At 38.4% G+C, this 19,510-nt stretch overlaps 2 protein-coding genes across 2 annotated transcripts in view; one reads left to right on the forward strand and one right to left on the reverse strand.

Moving 5' to 3' along the window:
* The window catches only part of Timeout (circadian regulator timeout), a 250,639-nt gene that overhangs the window by 48,116 nt on the left and 183,013 nt on the right, over window positions 1–19,510 (forward strand). The gene's annotated exons all lie outside the window — the stretch shown is intronic.
* LOC139990296 (uncharacterized) lies at window positions 6,313–11,220 on the reverse strand. Its single transcript, XM_072009438.1, has one exon. The coding sequence runs from the start codon at window positions 10,894–10,896 to the stop codon at window positions 8,143–8,145; it is 2,754 nt and encodes a 917-aa protein (XP_071865539.1). The 5' UTR covers window positions 10,897–11,220; the 3' UTR covers window positions 6,313–8,142.

Raw genomic sequence — 19,510 nt, forward strand, 5'->3', positions numbered from 1 at the left:
CGAGAGCACTGTTTCCAATATAAAATGAAACCGTTTCAAGTAGACCTGACATTTTAGCTTTTTATATGCAGTGAATCCAAGCGAAAAAGACAAACGGTAGAATATCAGTGTAACGTTACAGAATGTCAAGAAGAATATTTAAGCTTCAGTATAATGGTTACGTAAAAATTTTCATTCGCGTTTTATTAATACAAAGAATATAAAAGTAAAATGGTGATTAATTATTAGGTCATTTGTTAAAAAAATGTTCACCTCACTTATTTAAAGACCCTATCACATTTTATTTGATTTAGTATTTTACTTTATAAACGCCCTAATTCATATGTCTGGCAGTGTAATGTAATCTGCAAATTATAAACATTTTTAAATAATAAAAATTCCTTCGTTGACTTAGAAAATAATTCTCTAAAGTGGTATACTAACCATAGATGTTATAATAAGAAGCGGAGTCTTTTCGCCTTTTCAGCGTTTGTGTGATTCCTCGCGTAGACAGCATTCGATAAATCAGTTTCCCCGTGATATATCTGAAACTGAATTTCCGCACGAAGCGGGAAAACGATTCGATAACTTCGCGTGTTAGACGTGTTTGATTATAAGTTTAATCGGATGCGAGCAGGCCAGATTTTTCGCACGTCGGATCGCATCCGGCTCAAAGGGAAATAAAAAGGCTGTGGCGAGCTCCTGAAGCTGGTTGGAGAGCGAGCCCGGGTTACCAGGGACGGTTTGCGGATACTGGAGATAAAATGAAGAGGATCTCTTACCTCTTCGCCGTTGTGTAAACCTAGTTCACCTTGGTTCCGGTGTCCATGGGAGAGGCTCCGACGTCTGCGTTGAGGACCGTATCATGGAGACTATTTCCCGATCAATGTCAGGCCAAACTTACGTTCCTCCTGAGTCCTTGTAACATCAACGGTCAACGATGTTTCCATTTCAGGGGAAAGCGTCAACAGAGCTGATTTCGTAGCGTGTCCCGCAGTAATCGATCCAGATTAAGTATGATAACCAACGAAATTCAGTTATGGATAGTCCGGTTTTTCGAGCTTATCATGTGATGAGCGGGTGCACTGAGAATGGTCGGGTTTTGTTTCGTTGATAATTGCTTAGCTGATATTCCTACTTGATAAATTTATTAGAAAGTTATATTTCGTTTCGTGAATTAAGATACTTGTTGAAGGAAGCTATTTAAATTCGTATAGCTATTTAAATTTAAATTTGTAAATAATATAGAAAATTTCAGATCGTATTCAAACTTTATATTGTTCAATAGTATAAAGTGGAATTGTTTGTAAATTCGTGTGAAAATTGCCTTAGTAGAAAATATTATGGAATATTCAATTGTCTTTAATACGAAGCTTCAAATTTATATTATACAGGAGAAATATATTTTCAATTAAAAATTTCCCTTTTGATTCAGATTCGCAAAATTTTATACATAGTATAATAAAATCCATATGTTATATTCGACATGTAATAATAATAATATTTCAAATTTCCAAATATTGTTTGAATATTCATACGTGTTTTAATTGGATAGACTCTGTGAACTATATTCACATTACAACAAAATTATCAATATTTACCTTTCTATACGTACTTCCTTTATCCTATTAAATATCGAATGAAATAGCACTTCTTTACAACTTTCAACACTTCTTTGCTTGGTTAAATTTAAACCACACATTTTCCAACTTTTGTATGAGGGTATACATATCCATTATCTACTAAAAATCACCTGTTCCGCGCAGATATGATTGAATGTACATGATATCTAACTCACCAACCTCGCTCAGGTCCAGTAATTACACTAATGAACGTCTGCCATAGTCTGTTTACGAATAGGATTTTATTCAGTTGTTTCCGAAAAGGAATCAATAATTCTGACAATGATGGACGTAAAGCGTAATAGTACCAGTAATACAGTATCGGTGATGTTCCTATTTCATACTTTCCAAGTTGCACGTCTGATTACGAACGTTGTTGACCTGTTCGTTACAGACTTTTTCTCTGTATATAACTGAGAAATCAAATAGCTGCGTCCTTACAACTAGCAAGAAGGATTAATTGAGGTATCGTGGATAATTAGTTTGGGTCGGGTTTCGTATTTAACTTCGCTGATATAGGAAGCGTTTGACTCGACGACGAGGAAATAGTTAGCTCATTAAAGAAGAGGGAGGAGTGAGAAAAGCAGCGCAAGGCTGAGAGAAAGCGATGGAACGGGTGCCATTTACTTCATTATACGCTTTCTGTAAAATTATGCCGTTTAAAGAGTCCGTTTTATCATTCAACGTGCACATCTGACAAATTATTGCTTACTGAATAAGATTTATTAAATTCTTCCAGACTGTGAAGCGTTTGCGCACGATTTCACGAAAGTTAAAGTTTTCGTAAATCTTCAATATTTTTTCATATTTGTCGTATATGAAATTATAATGGCCACAGTTTGTCTTAATTATTTTTTTGTTTTATCTGTATCTTGTCGTCCAATTCGTCGCTGTTTTCTTATTCACTTACCCGTGGATGATATTCTTTCGTTCGTTAGTTTCTATCATGATGCGATCTACTTGATCCAATTATGTCAAGATTAAAGTGTAAATTACGATATTCCGTGAATTATGTTTTCATAAAACTTTAAGTTACGTTTCAAAACGTCAGTATATCTTTGTATCTCATACTTTAGCATCTATATTAGAGCGCTTATTCGGTTCTTTTTATCAATAAAATAAAATTGATCTGTCTCATAGCTAATTTAATTCCAGTCTATTCTTCGTAAAAAGATTTTTTATAGTATACATCCTCGACTTGCACACTATGTACTTTGTTAGCTCGGCTTCCTCAACTTAAATTGCCATTTAACTATCTCACTAACAGGGATTGGTATAACGCGATTTACAAAGGCATTCCGCGTGTTTGCAACGACTAAATTGACTTGCCTGGCGTGATATTAGAACGAACTAAAGGAGCAATTGCGGAGGGGACGGCTGGGAATGCAGATAAGTTGAGAAACTGAATTCTGTTTTTCATCGATGAAGTCAATATTACGAAATAGCAGTGGCGTCTGGGTAAACCGGAATCGAACGCAAGCCAGGGGTAGGGATAACGAACTTCTGCAAGATGTTACTGAATTTGCCAGTTCCGTAGCCCGGGGTGAGCCGCTATACGGTGATTAAATTTCCTAGTTGCACTGCTGCGAAGGGTTATTCCATAGGAAATTTAAACAACGGCTTTAAGGAACGGTTTCTCGTTCGCTTCCTCTCCCTCTCTTCTCTTACGCAACGGATCGCTAGGTTCCGTGCCGGCTGCTTTTCCGGCCCTCCGAAATATCGTTTTTCCCCTGTTGCGGTCTCGTTACCATGTTCCAGGAAATTCAGCCGCAGGCTACGAGACCGGGAAACGTTCGCCGCGAATTATTCATGTAGTAACATTTACGTTGCTTCAAAGTCTCGTGATTTTGTATCCCCGGACATGCTCCGTGTTTCTTCCTCCATCTTTTCCTTTAATGTTCGCCCGGTGACGTTATCTGATTCTTTGACGGGGGAGGTAAGCATGTTTTCTGGTTATCGCTTTTGTCTGCGGAGCCGCGAACAACCCGATTAACGTTCGTTGCAGAACGGAACTTCTCAGCCTCCGGGATGAAATTACTGAGATTAAGACAGAGAAAATTAAACTTTTCCGCCACCCCCCTCTTTCGCTTTGCCGTGCTTTTCTCTCTAATTTCTTGCAAATCGAAATTTATGGGCGCGAACCTTGCGGAGAAATGGCAGCACGATGAATTGAAAATATTCAGCATCCTCCCACGTACTTCCGTGTCGACGTCGTTGTTACACATTTCTCCTCATGAGTGACTCTTACGAGTTAATGGGGAAAACGAACGACACGAACCCGTGTCTACCAACCTTTATGCTATTTTTTGGTCTTGCGGAATAAATGAAATTCTGATTATTCGGTCATTTTGTCGTAACGTTAACTTTTTTTTTTGTTATTGTAATAGTTGCCGACATGGTATTAGTTTTACGTGTCATTTAACTTAATGAACGCGGTACATCATATAGGGCGAGCATGAACTCGCGAGGGGTCAATAATTGAATCACCGAAAATTGCTTTAATGTAAAGGTGAAAATAAAATTTGTAAATTAAATTTTGCGCCGGGATAACGTCGAAACGGTTTTCATTTTAATTGTATGATAATACAGTTTGTAAAATGGATTTCTGCAGCGAACGCAGTTAAAGCAAAAAGAGGAAACTGTTGTTGCAAAGGGTAGCGCGTATTCATGGAAAATAATGGGGGATTTTTAAGCGGATAAAAGATTTTTAATGAACTGATTTTTAACGAAAATATCAACAAAATATTATAATGTTTTCTAACCAGGAACTTTATCGCACAACTGTAAATATTAATATCATACCCCCCAAAATACGATAAAAACTAACAAAAATAACAATTTAAACATATCGCGATACAGCAAATACCACTATGGGAATGGTCGCATGGTAAACCATTAGCTTATCATTTTAAATGCACGGATTCCTATGGTTTCCGTTAGATTACTTTTCTAGAAAAGAAGGCAACGCGAAACGCGCGGTGGCAGATGCAGGAAATCTGTTTGCCCGATAACTGGCTGAAAGCGTGAAATCCTTGTATCTCGAATCGAAGCGGATACCGCCGTATCTTGAAAGGTACAGATTTTCCCGACAGCTGTCGATCTTTTTTCTCAACAGTTCCTAACTTCTTTTCTTTTTCCATCTCCTTAATTTGCTGGAGGATATAGAATTTTTTGACGACGTTGTCATGTAACAGGATTAGTCTGTTGCGGCGATTAACATGCTAATGAGCTCGATGGTTTTCGTCTGGTGATGGAACTCATTCTCGTGCACGAATAATAAATTGCACGTTTCGCAGACTCATTTTTAAGGAGCAGCTAATTGTGTTGTTTCCTAGAGCGAAATTAATTGCGCTTTTATACCGATACCGCTTCCGGGATCTGATATATTTCAACTATTTGTTTACTGGTGCGATACGTTCATTTGTAAGGGAATGTCATATTGTAAATCAAGATTAGTATGTATCTCCTCAATTTATATTTTTATTAGAAAGTATGGTATATTTCAACTTTGATTTCTTTACTTTTCTAATATGCTTGTTTATAACAAAGTATATTGTAAATCATGATTTTTTTTGTTAATTTGAAAGTTCTATTTTGAAAAATTGTATCTCTATTGAAAATATGTTTAGCTAAAGATGTGTAAATACGTACACCGCTTTCAGAAACATTAGGAAACTAATAAAAAATGCGATAAAGTTGAAATTATTCTCATCTCATTTTGAACCCAAGATTAGGATAGGTAGAGATCATAGAATCTTAAATGAATGAAGAATTCATGCATTTAATATCATACTAAAAATCTTATTTCCACGTTCTAAATAAATATACAATACATAATTCGAAATAAATCTAAAAATAATCTCGGTCATTATTTTAATCAATTCTGGTGTTTATTATTATTATTATTTTAATTATATTTGTTACTATTTGGTTCTAGATCTTTTTTCAAACTTTTCTATGACGTTTAAGTTTACTTAAACCAGAATATATCTCACTATTTATGAAGAGGGATGTATTTACATGTACATGGAAATGTACATAATTATGCATTGGAATTATTAAGATGATTGTGTCAACAAAATTGATTGAATAATGTCCACGAGGTAATTAGTAAGAAAGCAATAACAAATTACAGTACAATTAACAAAAATTTTTGAAGTTTTCATATTTAACTAAAATATCGTGATAGTATTAAAAGTCTGGCTAGCATGCAATTATCTTTCTGCTAGAGATAAATTAGAAAATATTTAAAGTCAGATGCTTAGAACGGTATGAATTTACGTGCTTCGCAAAGCGAAGCAGAAATGTTCCATATTGTCAGGCATTGTAATAAAATTTCTGACATCAGAATAAAGATACATCGAATATTGAGATTTACTTGATGAGAACAAAACATTGGCTTGACAAGGAGAAGAAGTAAAATAGGATATTAGTAAGAGTTAACTTACCTGCATTTTGTAGTCATTACTTTTGAAGAAAATTATCTTTCTTAAAAGAGACGCCAATCTGCATACGTATTCTTTTGCGAAATTAAAACAATAAATCCAAAATACACTTAATTATATCTACAAATTCTTCTGATCCCTAATGATATACCAGAAATAGCTGTATATTAACATAGATAAATAAAGCTAGGACTAATGATTAAATGTTCAACGTTTGGTAGAACAGAAAGATGATCGGTGAAAGGCGATCAAAAGAATCGAAAAAATTGCATCTTTGTACATCGGTTTATTATCATAGCGGTACTTTGACACTGGTTATTTTAAGAAAGATAATGTCTAGCCTCTTCGTTATTTCTTATCTGCTCTCTTCCACTCTTATCCTTTGTTTTTTTCTGTTTGTTAAGGAGTCTTGGCAACTGGCCAAGCCAGAATTAAGTTCGGAAGCTACGTTTCTGTACACTCGGTGTGGCCGCTGTTGAGAGCGGTTTCCACCTCGCGATCATTTCTCTCTCAATCTCTCAATCTCTTTCTCTCTCTCTGTCTCTCTCTCTCTCTCTCTCATGCTCTCTCGCTCTTTCGTCCTTCTTCTCTTTTCCATTCTTACTCTCTAGCTCTTCGCTCATTTCTCGCATACTTTCTCACACCCTCTCCTTCACTACTTCTTCGCGCACTTTTTTTTCTCACTCGATCTCGCAGCGTTCGATAAAAGTTCTTCCGGCTAGCAATCGCTCTCCGCTTCCCGTCTCGTACTGTCATTCAAACGTACAATTCGCCACCGCGAATTTCACGCCAGCACGTTTCCTGTGTCCCATCAATTTCTTTTCTCCGTCTTCTCCTCTTTCGCTCTCACTCTCTCACTCTCTCTCTCTCTCTCGCTTGCTCGCTCCCTCTGTCTTCGTCGTTCTCTCTCTCTCTCTCTCTCTCTCTCTCTCAAGCCTTCTTCCCATTTCTCGCCCTTTCTCACCACATTTTCCTCGTACGTAGCCTAACCGCACTTCTACCGAGTCACGGAAGCGTCCTAAACGTACGGTGAAAAGTCCAATCCAGAAACGCGGCACGTTACAATTATTATTGTCACTGTGTGCTATTTAACGTTCCGATCGCCTGAGGTTGATGCAGCGCATCGATTTTTAATTATTGCCACCTGCGGTTTCTCTTTGTCTTTGTCTGCATTTCATCGTCTCGCACCAGGATGAGGTTTTTCACAAAATACCAAAAGAAAGGGTACTACGTCGAGTACCGATTTCCTGGTCACGAACGCGTTCGGTTCGATACGGTCCTCTTAAGCAAGCAGTCTTTGTTTTAATGAATTCCTCGATGAAACACTGATTTTTCGAAATTTGACTGAGCTTCGACTACTCCTCGAGTTTATCGTTCGCTCGAGATTCGCATCGAGAGATGTTCCGCAGAATCCGTGGGATTTCGGCCAACAGTTTCCTTCGCTGAACTTTCTCGTATGTCCGGTATTTCCCGACGGACAAAGCCGAATCTGGTGGTTATGCGGGAACTACTTCAGCTTTCTCCTGGAGAAGGTGATCTGTTTGAGCTTTGTACATCTTAGTCGGAACTGCTCAGCGTTCATCCGCTCACCTTAAACGAGCGTTGTACAGTTGTACACTGCTGTGTTCTCCAGTGACTCGTTGCCAGAAAGGAACATTGGCTGACTGGGAAATTATCTCTTCCATGATAAACCGTTATCTAAATAATGAATTCGAAATTGTTTTGATTCCGTCGTGTAAAAGTTTCTCTACTCAATTCACCTCTTATTCAATTCTTAAAGTTATCGAGTTATTATCACTTGGCCCGTGAAGAACGTCAATCAGAGATCGAACGTCGGCGTTCGATCTTCTAGACGCGTGACTGGTTGCGTCGCGTCGGCTAATCGTCGGGAATCGCGTTCGAGTTTCAGCAAATAGAAGGAAACTAACAGGAAGATGAAAAATAGATTACTTTAGCATACTCCTGTAGTGCACGTCCGTTAGTCGTGTCCTCGGTAGTCACTGAGATAATATTGACAAAATTTCAACACGTTTCTCGTAATCCTCGGCGTCTAGTTGCTTATCTCTGTTGAACAATCGAGCGTATTCAGACTCTGGTCACCAAAGTTCGGTGGTCGGAGTGAGCGTGTGCACTTCGATGTTTTCGTGACGATGATACCTATCCCTTCGGCGTACAGTGGCTCGTCGCGACAACACTACAGTGAGCGCAGCTGCAGCACCGAGGGCTGCACCAGCCAACACCAACATTCCGGGATGAGCACCAGCGGATAAAGCCTCGGAGACTCTCGCGTCGGAATCAGTCGCTCGATTATTCAATTCCTCTGCTATCGTATTTGAATCAGGAGTATTCCCCAGTACCAACTTCTCTTTTGTCAGATTGTTCAGTCTCTTCGAGTATTTCTCGGCCGTCTTCTTTTCGCCTACTTCCTCCTTTAGCGACGCAAGTTTAGATAGCTTCAAGGAGGTGATCTTACTCGACGATACGCCAAGTTTACTCGGTCTTTTGCTTTTCTGCCTCTTGCCGTCTATACGATTATCGATAGTTCCTGGATCCGATTCGTTCTCCATCCTAATAATTGACGGTTTGTCTTCGTTCGTTCTCCGATACGGCAGCCCGGCGACGTCCATAATTGAATTTTTAATCTCCGCCGAAGTCTGATCGATTTCGATAACTTTCTTGCTCGAGTTTCGCTCCTTCTGTTCCGTTGTTGATGTCGTCATGTTTCGAAACGACGTAGGTGCTTCGTAATAACGCGTTTCGTTACTCGGCAACGTTGGAACAGGTTTCATTTTGTAATTTGTCGAGTTCTCGGTGGCGTTATGAGAACCGACTATTCCGTGACTCGAGTTTCTATAGCTTGATTGCTTGGTGTCATTAACGCTAATAGATTCGTCGAGAGAACCGACGTCGGTAACGTTGGAAGACGCGTTTAGGTTATTAAAATGAGATGTGCGTCCGATCGGAGACAGAATCGATAATGTGGAAGCGGTGGGTGTTATGGTTGGTACGGTTGTAGGAAGAGGGCTCGGTGGTGATGGCAATTCGTATAGGAGTGATCCTGACATTTCCCGTGGAGTATCGCATTGACCCGGTTGAACACCTTTATTTAGTTGTTCGTGCTGCCGCAACCATTCACCCAGCCAATACAGATCTTCGGTGCAATCCCAATGGTTTGCGCTTAAGTTGAGAATACGCAATTGAGGTAGCATGTAAGGTAGATCGAATCTAAGACTGGTGATGTTAGTTCGAGACAAGTCCAATTGGACCAAGCTCTTGCAAGCCGACAGCGCGGCGTCATCCGCTAAAAGCTGTCTGGCCAGAACAGGACTCCTCGATACGTCGAGGAATACGAGCCTTTCGGGCGTAGGTACCGGGAAGGCCATATCACTTTGTTCCTCCTGCTTTTGTTCGAGAGAAGTTAATCCTGACATACGAAGCTTGGCGAGGTTACTTGGTCCACTTAGTGTATTAGCCGGTAACGTTTTAATGGGATTATCAGATAGATCAAGTTCTTCGAGTACCGGTAATTGACCGAGTGCTCCCACCTCAATCGCGTTAATATCGTTATCATTTAACGTCAAGGATTTTAGATTGTATAATCCCTGTAGATCGTCGATTTTCAAAGTTGTTATCCTGTTTCGTTGAAGCTTCAAATTTGTAAGACTGTTCGGTAAACTGGCCGGGATCTTAACGAGAACGTTTCCAGAAATATCCAATTCTTCGAGAACCTCTAAACGTCCGAGAGCATCGTTTTCGATGTCTATCAATCGATTCTCCGAGATATCTAATATCCGTAAAAGAGGGTAACTGTCGAGGTCACCGCCACGAATCGTGGTTAACTTGTTACCGGCTAGTCTGAGCGCTCTGACGGATCTCGTTAGCGCAGCTGGAACTCTTGCCAAACCTGTACGAGACGCATCCACAGTTTCCAAGCGTCTGCCAGTACCCAACAGCAGAGAGACATCTCTTTCTTTAAGAGGATTCTCCGAGAGTTTTAGTATCGATAATCCCGGAAGCGGTTGCAAAGTTCCAGAAGCCGCCCGCGCTAAACCGTTCCTCGAAACGTCGAGCTCTCTCAGTCTGTCGAGACTCTCGAACCACCTGGCACCCAAAACTTGTAGTTGATTTCCACTGAGATCCAACTTTTGCAACGAATAGAGTGGCGTCAACGCACTATCTGGCAAATCCGCCAGCCTGTTGTCCGATAGATCGAGATACTCCAACCGATCCAATCCTTGAAACGCATCCTCGTGCACGGTAGATATCGCGTTTCTACGCAAACTCAACCTCACCAATCCCGCAAGCGTCCTAAAAGCTCCGACACTCACGTCTGTCAGCGAGTTGTCAGACAAGTCGAAACGCGTCAGCTCGCTCATATTCGTCACACGGCCTACTAGCACATCGTTCAACCGTGCCAGATTGTTGCATGATAGGTTCAATGCTCTGACGCGTTCGAAGCCGTGCCACGACACGTTCAAGAACACCAACGAACAGTTCGTCACGGATACGTCATCGAGGTAGGGAAGAATCGTCGAGTTGCCGGAATCCGACTCGTCGAACGTACCGTTTGCATCGAACTCGTTCAACGTACCGATCACTTCGAAATCGTTCAACGAATCGCTCACTTCCAGTTCGTCGAAGAAACCGATCACTTCGTATTCGTCGGCACCGTCTATCGCGAAGCTTTTCGTTTTAATCGGCAATTCCGATAATCCTGGCGCACGTCCACGGCACTTCACATTTACAAAAGCCGGTAGGTCCCTTTCGGCGGCACTCTGATGACACTCGCATAAATCTGGACACGCGGAACTGCTCGCCATCAAGGCGAGCAGCATCAACGGAAGCCACATCGCTTCCAATTCGGCGTTTTCACATCTCGATCGGCCGATTAATCCTCGAATTACTCGTGGAGATGACGATGACAAAACGAGGCGATTGAGTTGCGAGCGAGCATAGGCACGTCCGGTAGCTCATCGACGGGAAATTTGACGCGCGACACGTCGTGGACCGAAGGTGATAGATGCCGCCAAAACTTACGCGTATACACGAATGCCAGAGCGCGAGTAGACTATCAGCCGCGTCAGACGTGATGTCCATACGAAGGACTGACAAACACTGCGGCGCCCGACTCGTAGCTGCACCCGCCTCTCTCCTCTTCGTCCTCTATCCTCTTCTACCCCTTTCAGTTTCTCTTTCTCTCCCTTCGGCCTCCAAGCCGGCTGTGTGCCGCCACCTACAACCCTCCACCCTTCTATCGTTTCCTCTCTCTGCCTCTCGCACAGCTTTTTCTCCCTTTCTCCGTTTCTCCCACCTATTCCTATGCACGTTCTATAGATATATACATCTACTACCACCGGCACTCGTCGCTTTTGCTCTCGAACTCGATAAGGGGCGCGAGCGCGCTTGCGTCCTCTGACAGGATACTGACGAGCAGAGCCGGTATTCTGCGATTTCACCAACTACCACCGTTGACGACCGGCTGCTTGTCTGACTGACTGACTGACTGACTCGCCTCGACTTTCTTTAACTCGATTCACGTGCTGGGATTTCCAAGACGCATAGCCGAACTATTCACCGCTTCTGCGATATTCGCCGTAAAGAAACGAAGCGACTCCTCTTCCTTGATGCCCGTATTTCCGCTCACCAACCTGTGCTCCATTTACAAGATCGAACAGGTAAATACGAACGACGTGGACATCGATTAAAATTGCTGCCATTAGTCGAAGTTGGATATTCTTCGATCAGCGTTCGCTTAAAACGACAGATAAAAATCGTCGAGTCGAGTATGAATCTCGATTGAAACATGAATCTTTACGAGCAGATTATTTTGTTCGTTCGTTTTCCCGTAGACGTTCTCGCATGCGTTATCGTTACATGTACATCGAGGTTTCTTTTATTCATTTATTAACGGCACATAAATTCCCGTCAGCAAATAGTACGTGAGAGAATCGTAACAATTTCTTCAAGCATCCATCCTGTGGCAGCCACATATATAGAAAGTGCAACTAGAACTTTAGCAGCTTTGTGAACTGCTAGCCGTTGGCTTTCTTAAATTCGATTCGCGTGCTGGGATTACAAAGGAGCTGAGGTGCAGTTCGCACGAAATAAGGTGAGAGGTCAGCTACTTTCCCAGCATGCACGCTTTCTATCTTGTTAAAGTATTTCGGCCGATACGATTATTTTAGGTGAAACTGTCTGTAACGCGTTACAAAACATTTTATCGCAAGTTCTATTTCTTTAAGTCGATATTAAGATAACGATTATAATTACGAATAAAAAAAATGCGTATAAGAATATTACTGTCAATGATCGATTAAAATAATTATCGTTTTTAAACAGTGGATTAATATCATCGGAATACAATTTGATTAATTCGTATGAAAATTTTATCGTGCATTGAACGGAATAATTAAACCCGGTTTACCTAAGGAGGTATACTCAGTGAGAATTTCGAATCGTTTGTATAGTCAAAATTTAAACCACTTAAGCTCGATCCGTACGCCTAAGAAGCCATTGTTTTCGCTTTGCTGATATAATCCTACTTAGACGAGAATGATTGAATAGAATACTTGGAACGAAAGGACAAGGAGATTTACTGTCAACTAATTTCACATTCTCTGACATGTCAGTTTCAGTACTCCCTATGCATGTCAGTTAATTATTTTCTCGCTGAATTAAAATATATATTGAAATGTTGTTAAAAATAACAAGTTGACGACAAATACTTCGTTCTCTATTATATTTTTCAAAAAGCTTGTTGCCGTTTATTTTGACGATATGAATAGGATATGTTGCAAATAAATAAATTCTTTCCATGGTAAATTTTATAAATTATTTTAATGGCTCGGTTTGTGCATTTAGACATTAAGAGTTGGTCGAATTTTTTTGGCGAAATTCTATGATTTTGATCTAAACATAGGACACAATATTATATTCAAATTATATTTGCATTTAAGTCGGCAGCTGCCCGTAAGGTGGTCATTTACCATCATTCAAAAATATCATTGCCGACACATTGAAAATTTTGGTGCGAAACAAATTCCACACAAGTGTAATCATACTTACAAGTCTCTGCTGCTAATTCTGATTGTATAATACTCTAGGATTTTTTATATTTAAACGTGTACGAAATGCTACATTACAGTTTCCAGTCGAAAGCTTTAAAATTCGTACAAGTTCAAAATTCAAAATAAATGATAGAAACTGTGGACTTCGAACGAATGAATATTCTTTCCTCTGTCCTTTTTTTTAGTCATTGACTCCTAGTCGCTCCTAATGCGACCAAAGGAAATTGATAGGAAACAGTTTTACATTCTAACATTGACTTGAAAAAATATAATATTGAATTTTCGAGCATTAAGATAACTATAACGTTTGTTATCAAACTTGTTTGAGCACAGTTGCTTGCTCTCAGCTTTCTCTGAGAAATCATTTTGTACCTGCTTTCACTTATGTCTTCAAACTGGCTTGTGATAATGTTTCTATCTATTCAATTCAACGATTAGTCGAATTGAGTCATATGGCTACAGGATGCTTTGATGAAACTTTCAGCAGGAAGCCTACTCTTAAACCTGCTGTTTCCTTATAGCCATTTTCAATTCTATAACGACAAAATTGTATTTCTGTAACGTTAAACTCAAGGTTGAAGAAAATATGAAAATATTCTTATTAGTACACAAGATTCCTCGTCGTAGTTTCATGTTAAATAGCTTTTTGTAACATCACAAATCCTTTTTGTTTGCCAAAATGAAAGTAAAATTAAAATATTAAAATACAAGGGTGATCAAGTATAGGAAATAATTGAAAAAATTATAATACTTAAGAGAAATTCCACTTGTTGGCATATACACAGCAATAAGTTACATATTTGTACTTTATCATTGAGCATACGTCACAAACAAATATTTTGTTAATAATAAAAACTTTTAAGTAATTCCAAGTAATTCCTTCGTATCTGAGATAACATATCGAAATGAAGGAAAGATGAAACAAGAATTGGCGAGAAGAAACTGCTAATAGTACGGTCTGGCGATCGTATCGTGCTTTAATTTTACTCTTTTGCCAAAAGACGTGTCATATTCTCTTTAATGCAACTGTCTGGACGTAAATGGTCAGAAACCACGTTTCTAACAAGTCCAGCACATATGTATATGTATATTTCGTACATAAAGACTGTACAGATATCCTTAGGTATCCATACATGAGCGCAACGCGCCAGCAAGCAGAATTTCGACTACCATAAATTAGTTTCTCCGCGTCTCTAATCTCCTGGGAATTACTGTTCTACTTGCCGGACTTGTGGGGGCGATCGAACGTGATCTTGGAGTGGTTCCAGTACTCCTGATATTTCTGTTCGATTGGAGCAAACGATCACCAACGAAGTTAGCGTCGGTCATGGTTAAATACTTGAGCCAGTGGACTTAAAAGGTGGATTTTCTTGGTTCAAGCCTTGGTTGGCGAACCGTTTTACTCACGACTTCAACCGTGGATATCGGTGTCAAGAAATCGTTCAAAATTAAACGCTTGTCAATCTATCAAAGCCACAAATACACAGAGGCTGACGAAAGTATTCCAATACTTGAAAATATCTTTCACGAATGTATTATTTGTGTGATACAAAATATTCTGAAATTTCATTAGCGTTATTGCGAGATTCTATTATCACGATTATTGGATATATAGGATATTAATATCTGAAACAAATCTGAGAAAAAAGAAATATATATATATATATAAATTTACAAGACATTTAGTACGAAAATATATTTTGCAAAAATCACAATCAATTAGGAGAATATTTAAATATTATCCATTACAATAATGGACCTCAATATTCAGTGGAAGCATACATATTTAATATTTCTACTATAAGATGACTATTCATGCTGTATATTAATTTTCTATTAAATATATGTTTGCAACAAATATCTTGTCATTTCTATATACATTTTCTGATTGGCTTCAAATTTTACCAATACTACCACGACGATCGTGTTTTATTAGAATTTCAATAAAAATTTTCTACATACATAATCAAAGTTTTCCGTGGTAAACGTATAAATTCTTTCATGAACGAGTGTATGGTGCTGATTAAAAGAAGGCTCTAGCTTGATTAAACATCAGTTTCATTCGTGAATTTATTGCTTGTAGATTTTCCATCCAGAAACCTATCTCTCGTGAAATATTTCCAAACATTTGCGATGAAACTTCGCTTATAGATGCATCTGTATGACGGATTCCTTCGTTTCCCCCTTGCAGCCAATATCCCAACGTTTACGATGCGTTTGGAAGCTTAGATTTATGGATTTCGCAGACTTAAGACGGCTCAGTTAACGACAATGCTGTGTCTTGATAGCTCATTTCATAGATGTTGCTGAGAGGTTTAGTTACAGGTAATAGGAGAAACTTGTAAACATATACCATTTACATTTGGTTAAGTATTCGAATATTTGGTACAGAAAACTTTTGTGAACATATATTATCTGCGTCATATGGAACTGTTTGAAATGTGGATCTTAATGAAGTGTCATATTGAAAAAATTTGGGATCGATCTGAAAATGTATAGAATGGAATTTACAAAACGTTTATTGCAAAGCGACATTTAGTAAAAAAAAACTAGTATTTATACTACAGTATTGTATTCTATATTATTATATACTGTTGGATGACTGTTTGGATTTTTAAATATATTTATTAGCAATGAATTAATGATGAGATTGTAAGGTAGTTATATTCACAGAAAGATACGATACAAATCCTGTAACTAAATATGTCGAGTACATATACTTTTACTGTCGTGAGCAATAGATGTAATACTTTATACAGTATGAGTTTTTAGATACAACTTTAAATTGTCGCATTATTGGAGAATTGTGAATTAGCCGTCTGTGTGTTTGTTTATTTCTTCGTTAAGTGTAGTTGAGTAAAATATGTATCGATATTTCAGAACACAGGCTAACTCATTCAGAAAATATGTTACTACCTTAATAAGTGTAGCTGTCCAATGGAAACGTGCCAAGAGCAACGAAACGTTGTTTATCTGGAGCTTCCGCTTCCGCTATAATGCTTATTTTCTTTCCCCCTAATATTCTTTAAAGAATTTGATTTCAGGCGATACAAGAAAGAAGTACGAAATTACGTTAGTTGTTGTTAACTTTGTACATTAATTGTGGACGCATACTAGAGTTTCTCGGTTTAAAAGGTAAAAACCTACTTTAGTACTTTTTTACTTTTAGTACTTTTAGTACTTTTTTTTTGGAACCAAAAAAAAAAAAGAAGTTAAATATTAGACACGTATGTGTTTCGAATAGAGTTCGATGCACTGTTAAAATGAGTGTTGCTTTAACACATCATTGGCAGCTAAGAGTCAATGTATTTAAATGCTGAATAATATTAAAACTACTGAGATTTTGAAATATTACTATATCTAAATATATTTGTGTCGATAGTAACATTAACAACAACATGTCTAAAATCAAAGCTATTCCATTTGTTAGAATTTTGATTATGCATCTATTATAAAGATAATTAATTGAGGAATATACTCGATATATATACATTATAACTGTTGCACGTCCTGCGTGATTACGTTCCACGTTTAATTTGCATAATTCAATTACTTAACCTGATGTATCTTTGTGTACCTATAATTTTGCTAATTTGAATCCGAATTGAAGTTGTCTAAAAATACGTTTCTGTATAGAAACAGATTCAATACATATGTATAATAACAAAGTTGGCATGGAATTCGGAAAACAGAGCGTAGTATTATTCCTTTTTCTTCGTTTTCCTAGTTTGCATTTATGGGGTGCCATTGCGTTTGAAAAGCTCTTCAGCCTCACTTCCATGATCGCAGGCGAATATGCTGGAAAACACAAGGTATCAGAGTAGAATAACTGAATCAAGATTTATCCCGGTATTATCGGTCCGTTCGAAACAAACGATTCGATGACGAGCGCAAACGCTGACTTCAAACACATCCGTTCGATTAAGTGCTCTGTAAATTGACCTGAAAATCCACGTCACTTTAAAGCCGGCAGTTGCGAACGATGATTTAATCGCTCGAAATGGTCATACACTGGCATTTTTGATGCGACAATTTCACAATCACTTGAAACCCTTGGCCACCTGATGTGTTGAGAAATGTTTGAAATGAATTCTGATACGACGAGTATGCTCCGGAAGGATCATTGTCTTTTCAATGCTTAAAGAAATCATTTGGCTGGCGTATTACTCTGCAGATACTCTCGTAATGGTCGCGTAGTTAAAAGAATTTCTGATATTTGAATATGGAAAAACGAAGTTGTACGAATTCAATAGAATTTTTATTACAATATTTTGTAAAGGTCGGTACGAGGAATATAATAATATTTTTGGAAATGAAAATACGCTTTTCATTTGGAAAAATGAATAATGCTAGTAAATAATATGGTATTGAAACGTATCGTAATAATAAAGCGATATTTTCATAATTATCATTGTTCATTGTTGCCATTATTGAAAGATCTAATGAATAAAATAATTTATTTATGGATGTGTTATTTGTTTTTACAAATTTTTATTTTCGAAACGGAGTTAGTTGCGGTTATTTGCATTTGATATCACACTTCTTTTAAAAAGTATGTTTCGAACGTTTCAAATTTCAATGTTTCAGATTGAAATTGAAAAGATTGGAAACTTTATACAGTAAGTATGCATTTTGTAATGAAATAAAATGCTATTTTACATGTATCATATGTAACATATGATACGATAGTGTGCATACACTGTCGTTTGGTTCTAAATGTGGATTTTAATGAGCCCAAAAATTTTAGAAAATATATTCAAGGAATATAAAAAATAACGAAATTCTATCATTTTATTAAATTACACTTTAGTCTTGCCTTTATGATTCATAGAAAACAAAAAGTTCTAATTATTTTCAGCAATGTATTTTTACATTTATTGTGTGGAATTCATGTTAATAATATACAAGCTTATTCTAGGGTTGTAGATTGCAAAATTATTAATACAAATAGTTTCAAAATTAATAGAAATGAAAGAAACATTCAATTCAAAAATTACTTGGAATAAGATATATATATATTATCAATTAGCAGTTTCTGTGAAAAAATACAATATTGGAAATTTAGATCCTTTAATCTTTATCACACAATACAATATGAAATTACGATTCGCACCACTTGTTAAGGTAACAAAGTAAAATGCAAATTAAAAATTTCATTCGCGGAACAAGCGGTACATACTCTCATCTATCTGAAAAAGTTCAGTTCACAGGTTGAGTTCAGTAAACAAGCAACATATTAATATATACATGTAGATGTCTTAAGATTCGCCGATCAGTTTGAACATAGTTGATTCAGCAAATCAAGAGTTAATCGCGAAATCGGTCGATATGTAATAAGAGGATTCTGTACCGAATTATACCTGTAGTTGTACTACCGGTCCAAAGTTCGTGGATAATTGGATTTTCACAAGTTTCCCTGACTAAATTCAGGCTTGTTAGATTTCCAGCGCTCGTAACGTAATAACGATGATAATTGCTTCAATTCTAAGAACTGCGTAATCATCATCAGCGGAAGGATATAATTAAACATAAGAGGTCGTAGCAATAATATGTAATAAAATTCTTTCGTTTCAAGGATATTTCGATTGTTATGATTCCGTAATTTCGAAGGTTGATCCTTCAAAGATCTTCGGACTTCGAACAATTTGTTAGAACGTTCGATTTATTCTCATGCGATTGCTCGAAGACACTGTAGTCGTATCGTTGAAATTGCTCGGTTATTCCACACTTTTAATTCTCGTTATACGACGTTTCACGAGCGTACGTGAAATGTCGACATAAATTAACAGAAATTAGTAACAATTCACAGACTCGACGCTTTGGTCCGTGCAGCTCGTGGCCAATTAACCGAGGTTCATCAGACGCGGCACGGACGACGCGGCAGGAGCAAGCGAATCGTCGCGCTGCGACTCTCAGTCGACGAACAACTCCGTGCACGTTGGTCGGTCAACGGGAGGCGGTATATAAAATTAACAATTTCGTCCGGGCGAACTCGGAGTTTCGCGGTTCCGTTGTGCCCTCGGTCGGAGGAAGGGAATCAGGGAATGCGAGGTTTAGCCGAAGCCGTGTGCCGTTCGAGCGAGCGGACACAGACGAACGGAAAGAAAAAGAGAGCGGATTTCGGTAGTGTCGCTTGATAAGGGAATCTTTCGAGGCTGCGGCACCGAGCGACGTGTAATTTCGCCGAAATAGAGGACGGAATCCTGGTGGGTACTGGCCGTACCGGTTACAAAGTTACTTTTACGATAGCGCCGACCGAATGTAAATGGGAACAGCGTCAGAAAGACTAAAGGAGAAAACCGGAACGACGGAAAGAGAGAGTGGTTGGTGTCGGGAAAAGGGTGAAACGAGGGAAAGAGTGAATGGAAACGTGCCACGAAAGGGTGAGAGGAAACGG

This window comes from Bombus fervidus, chromosome 8, assembly GCF_041682495.2.
Source record: "Bombus fervidus isolate BK054 chromosome 8, iyBomFerv1, whole genome shotgun sequence".
Taxonomy (NCBI): domain Eukaryota; kingdom Metazoa; phylum Arthropoda; class Insecta; order Hymenoptera; family Apidae; genus Bombus; species Bombus fervidus.

Excerpts from the sequence above, each read along its gene's own strand:
- LOC139990296 (XM_072009438.1), bottom strand. The coding sequence starts at position 10,896 with ATGTGGCTTCCGTTGATGCTGCTCGCCTTGATGGCGAGCAGTTCCGCG.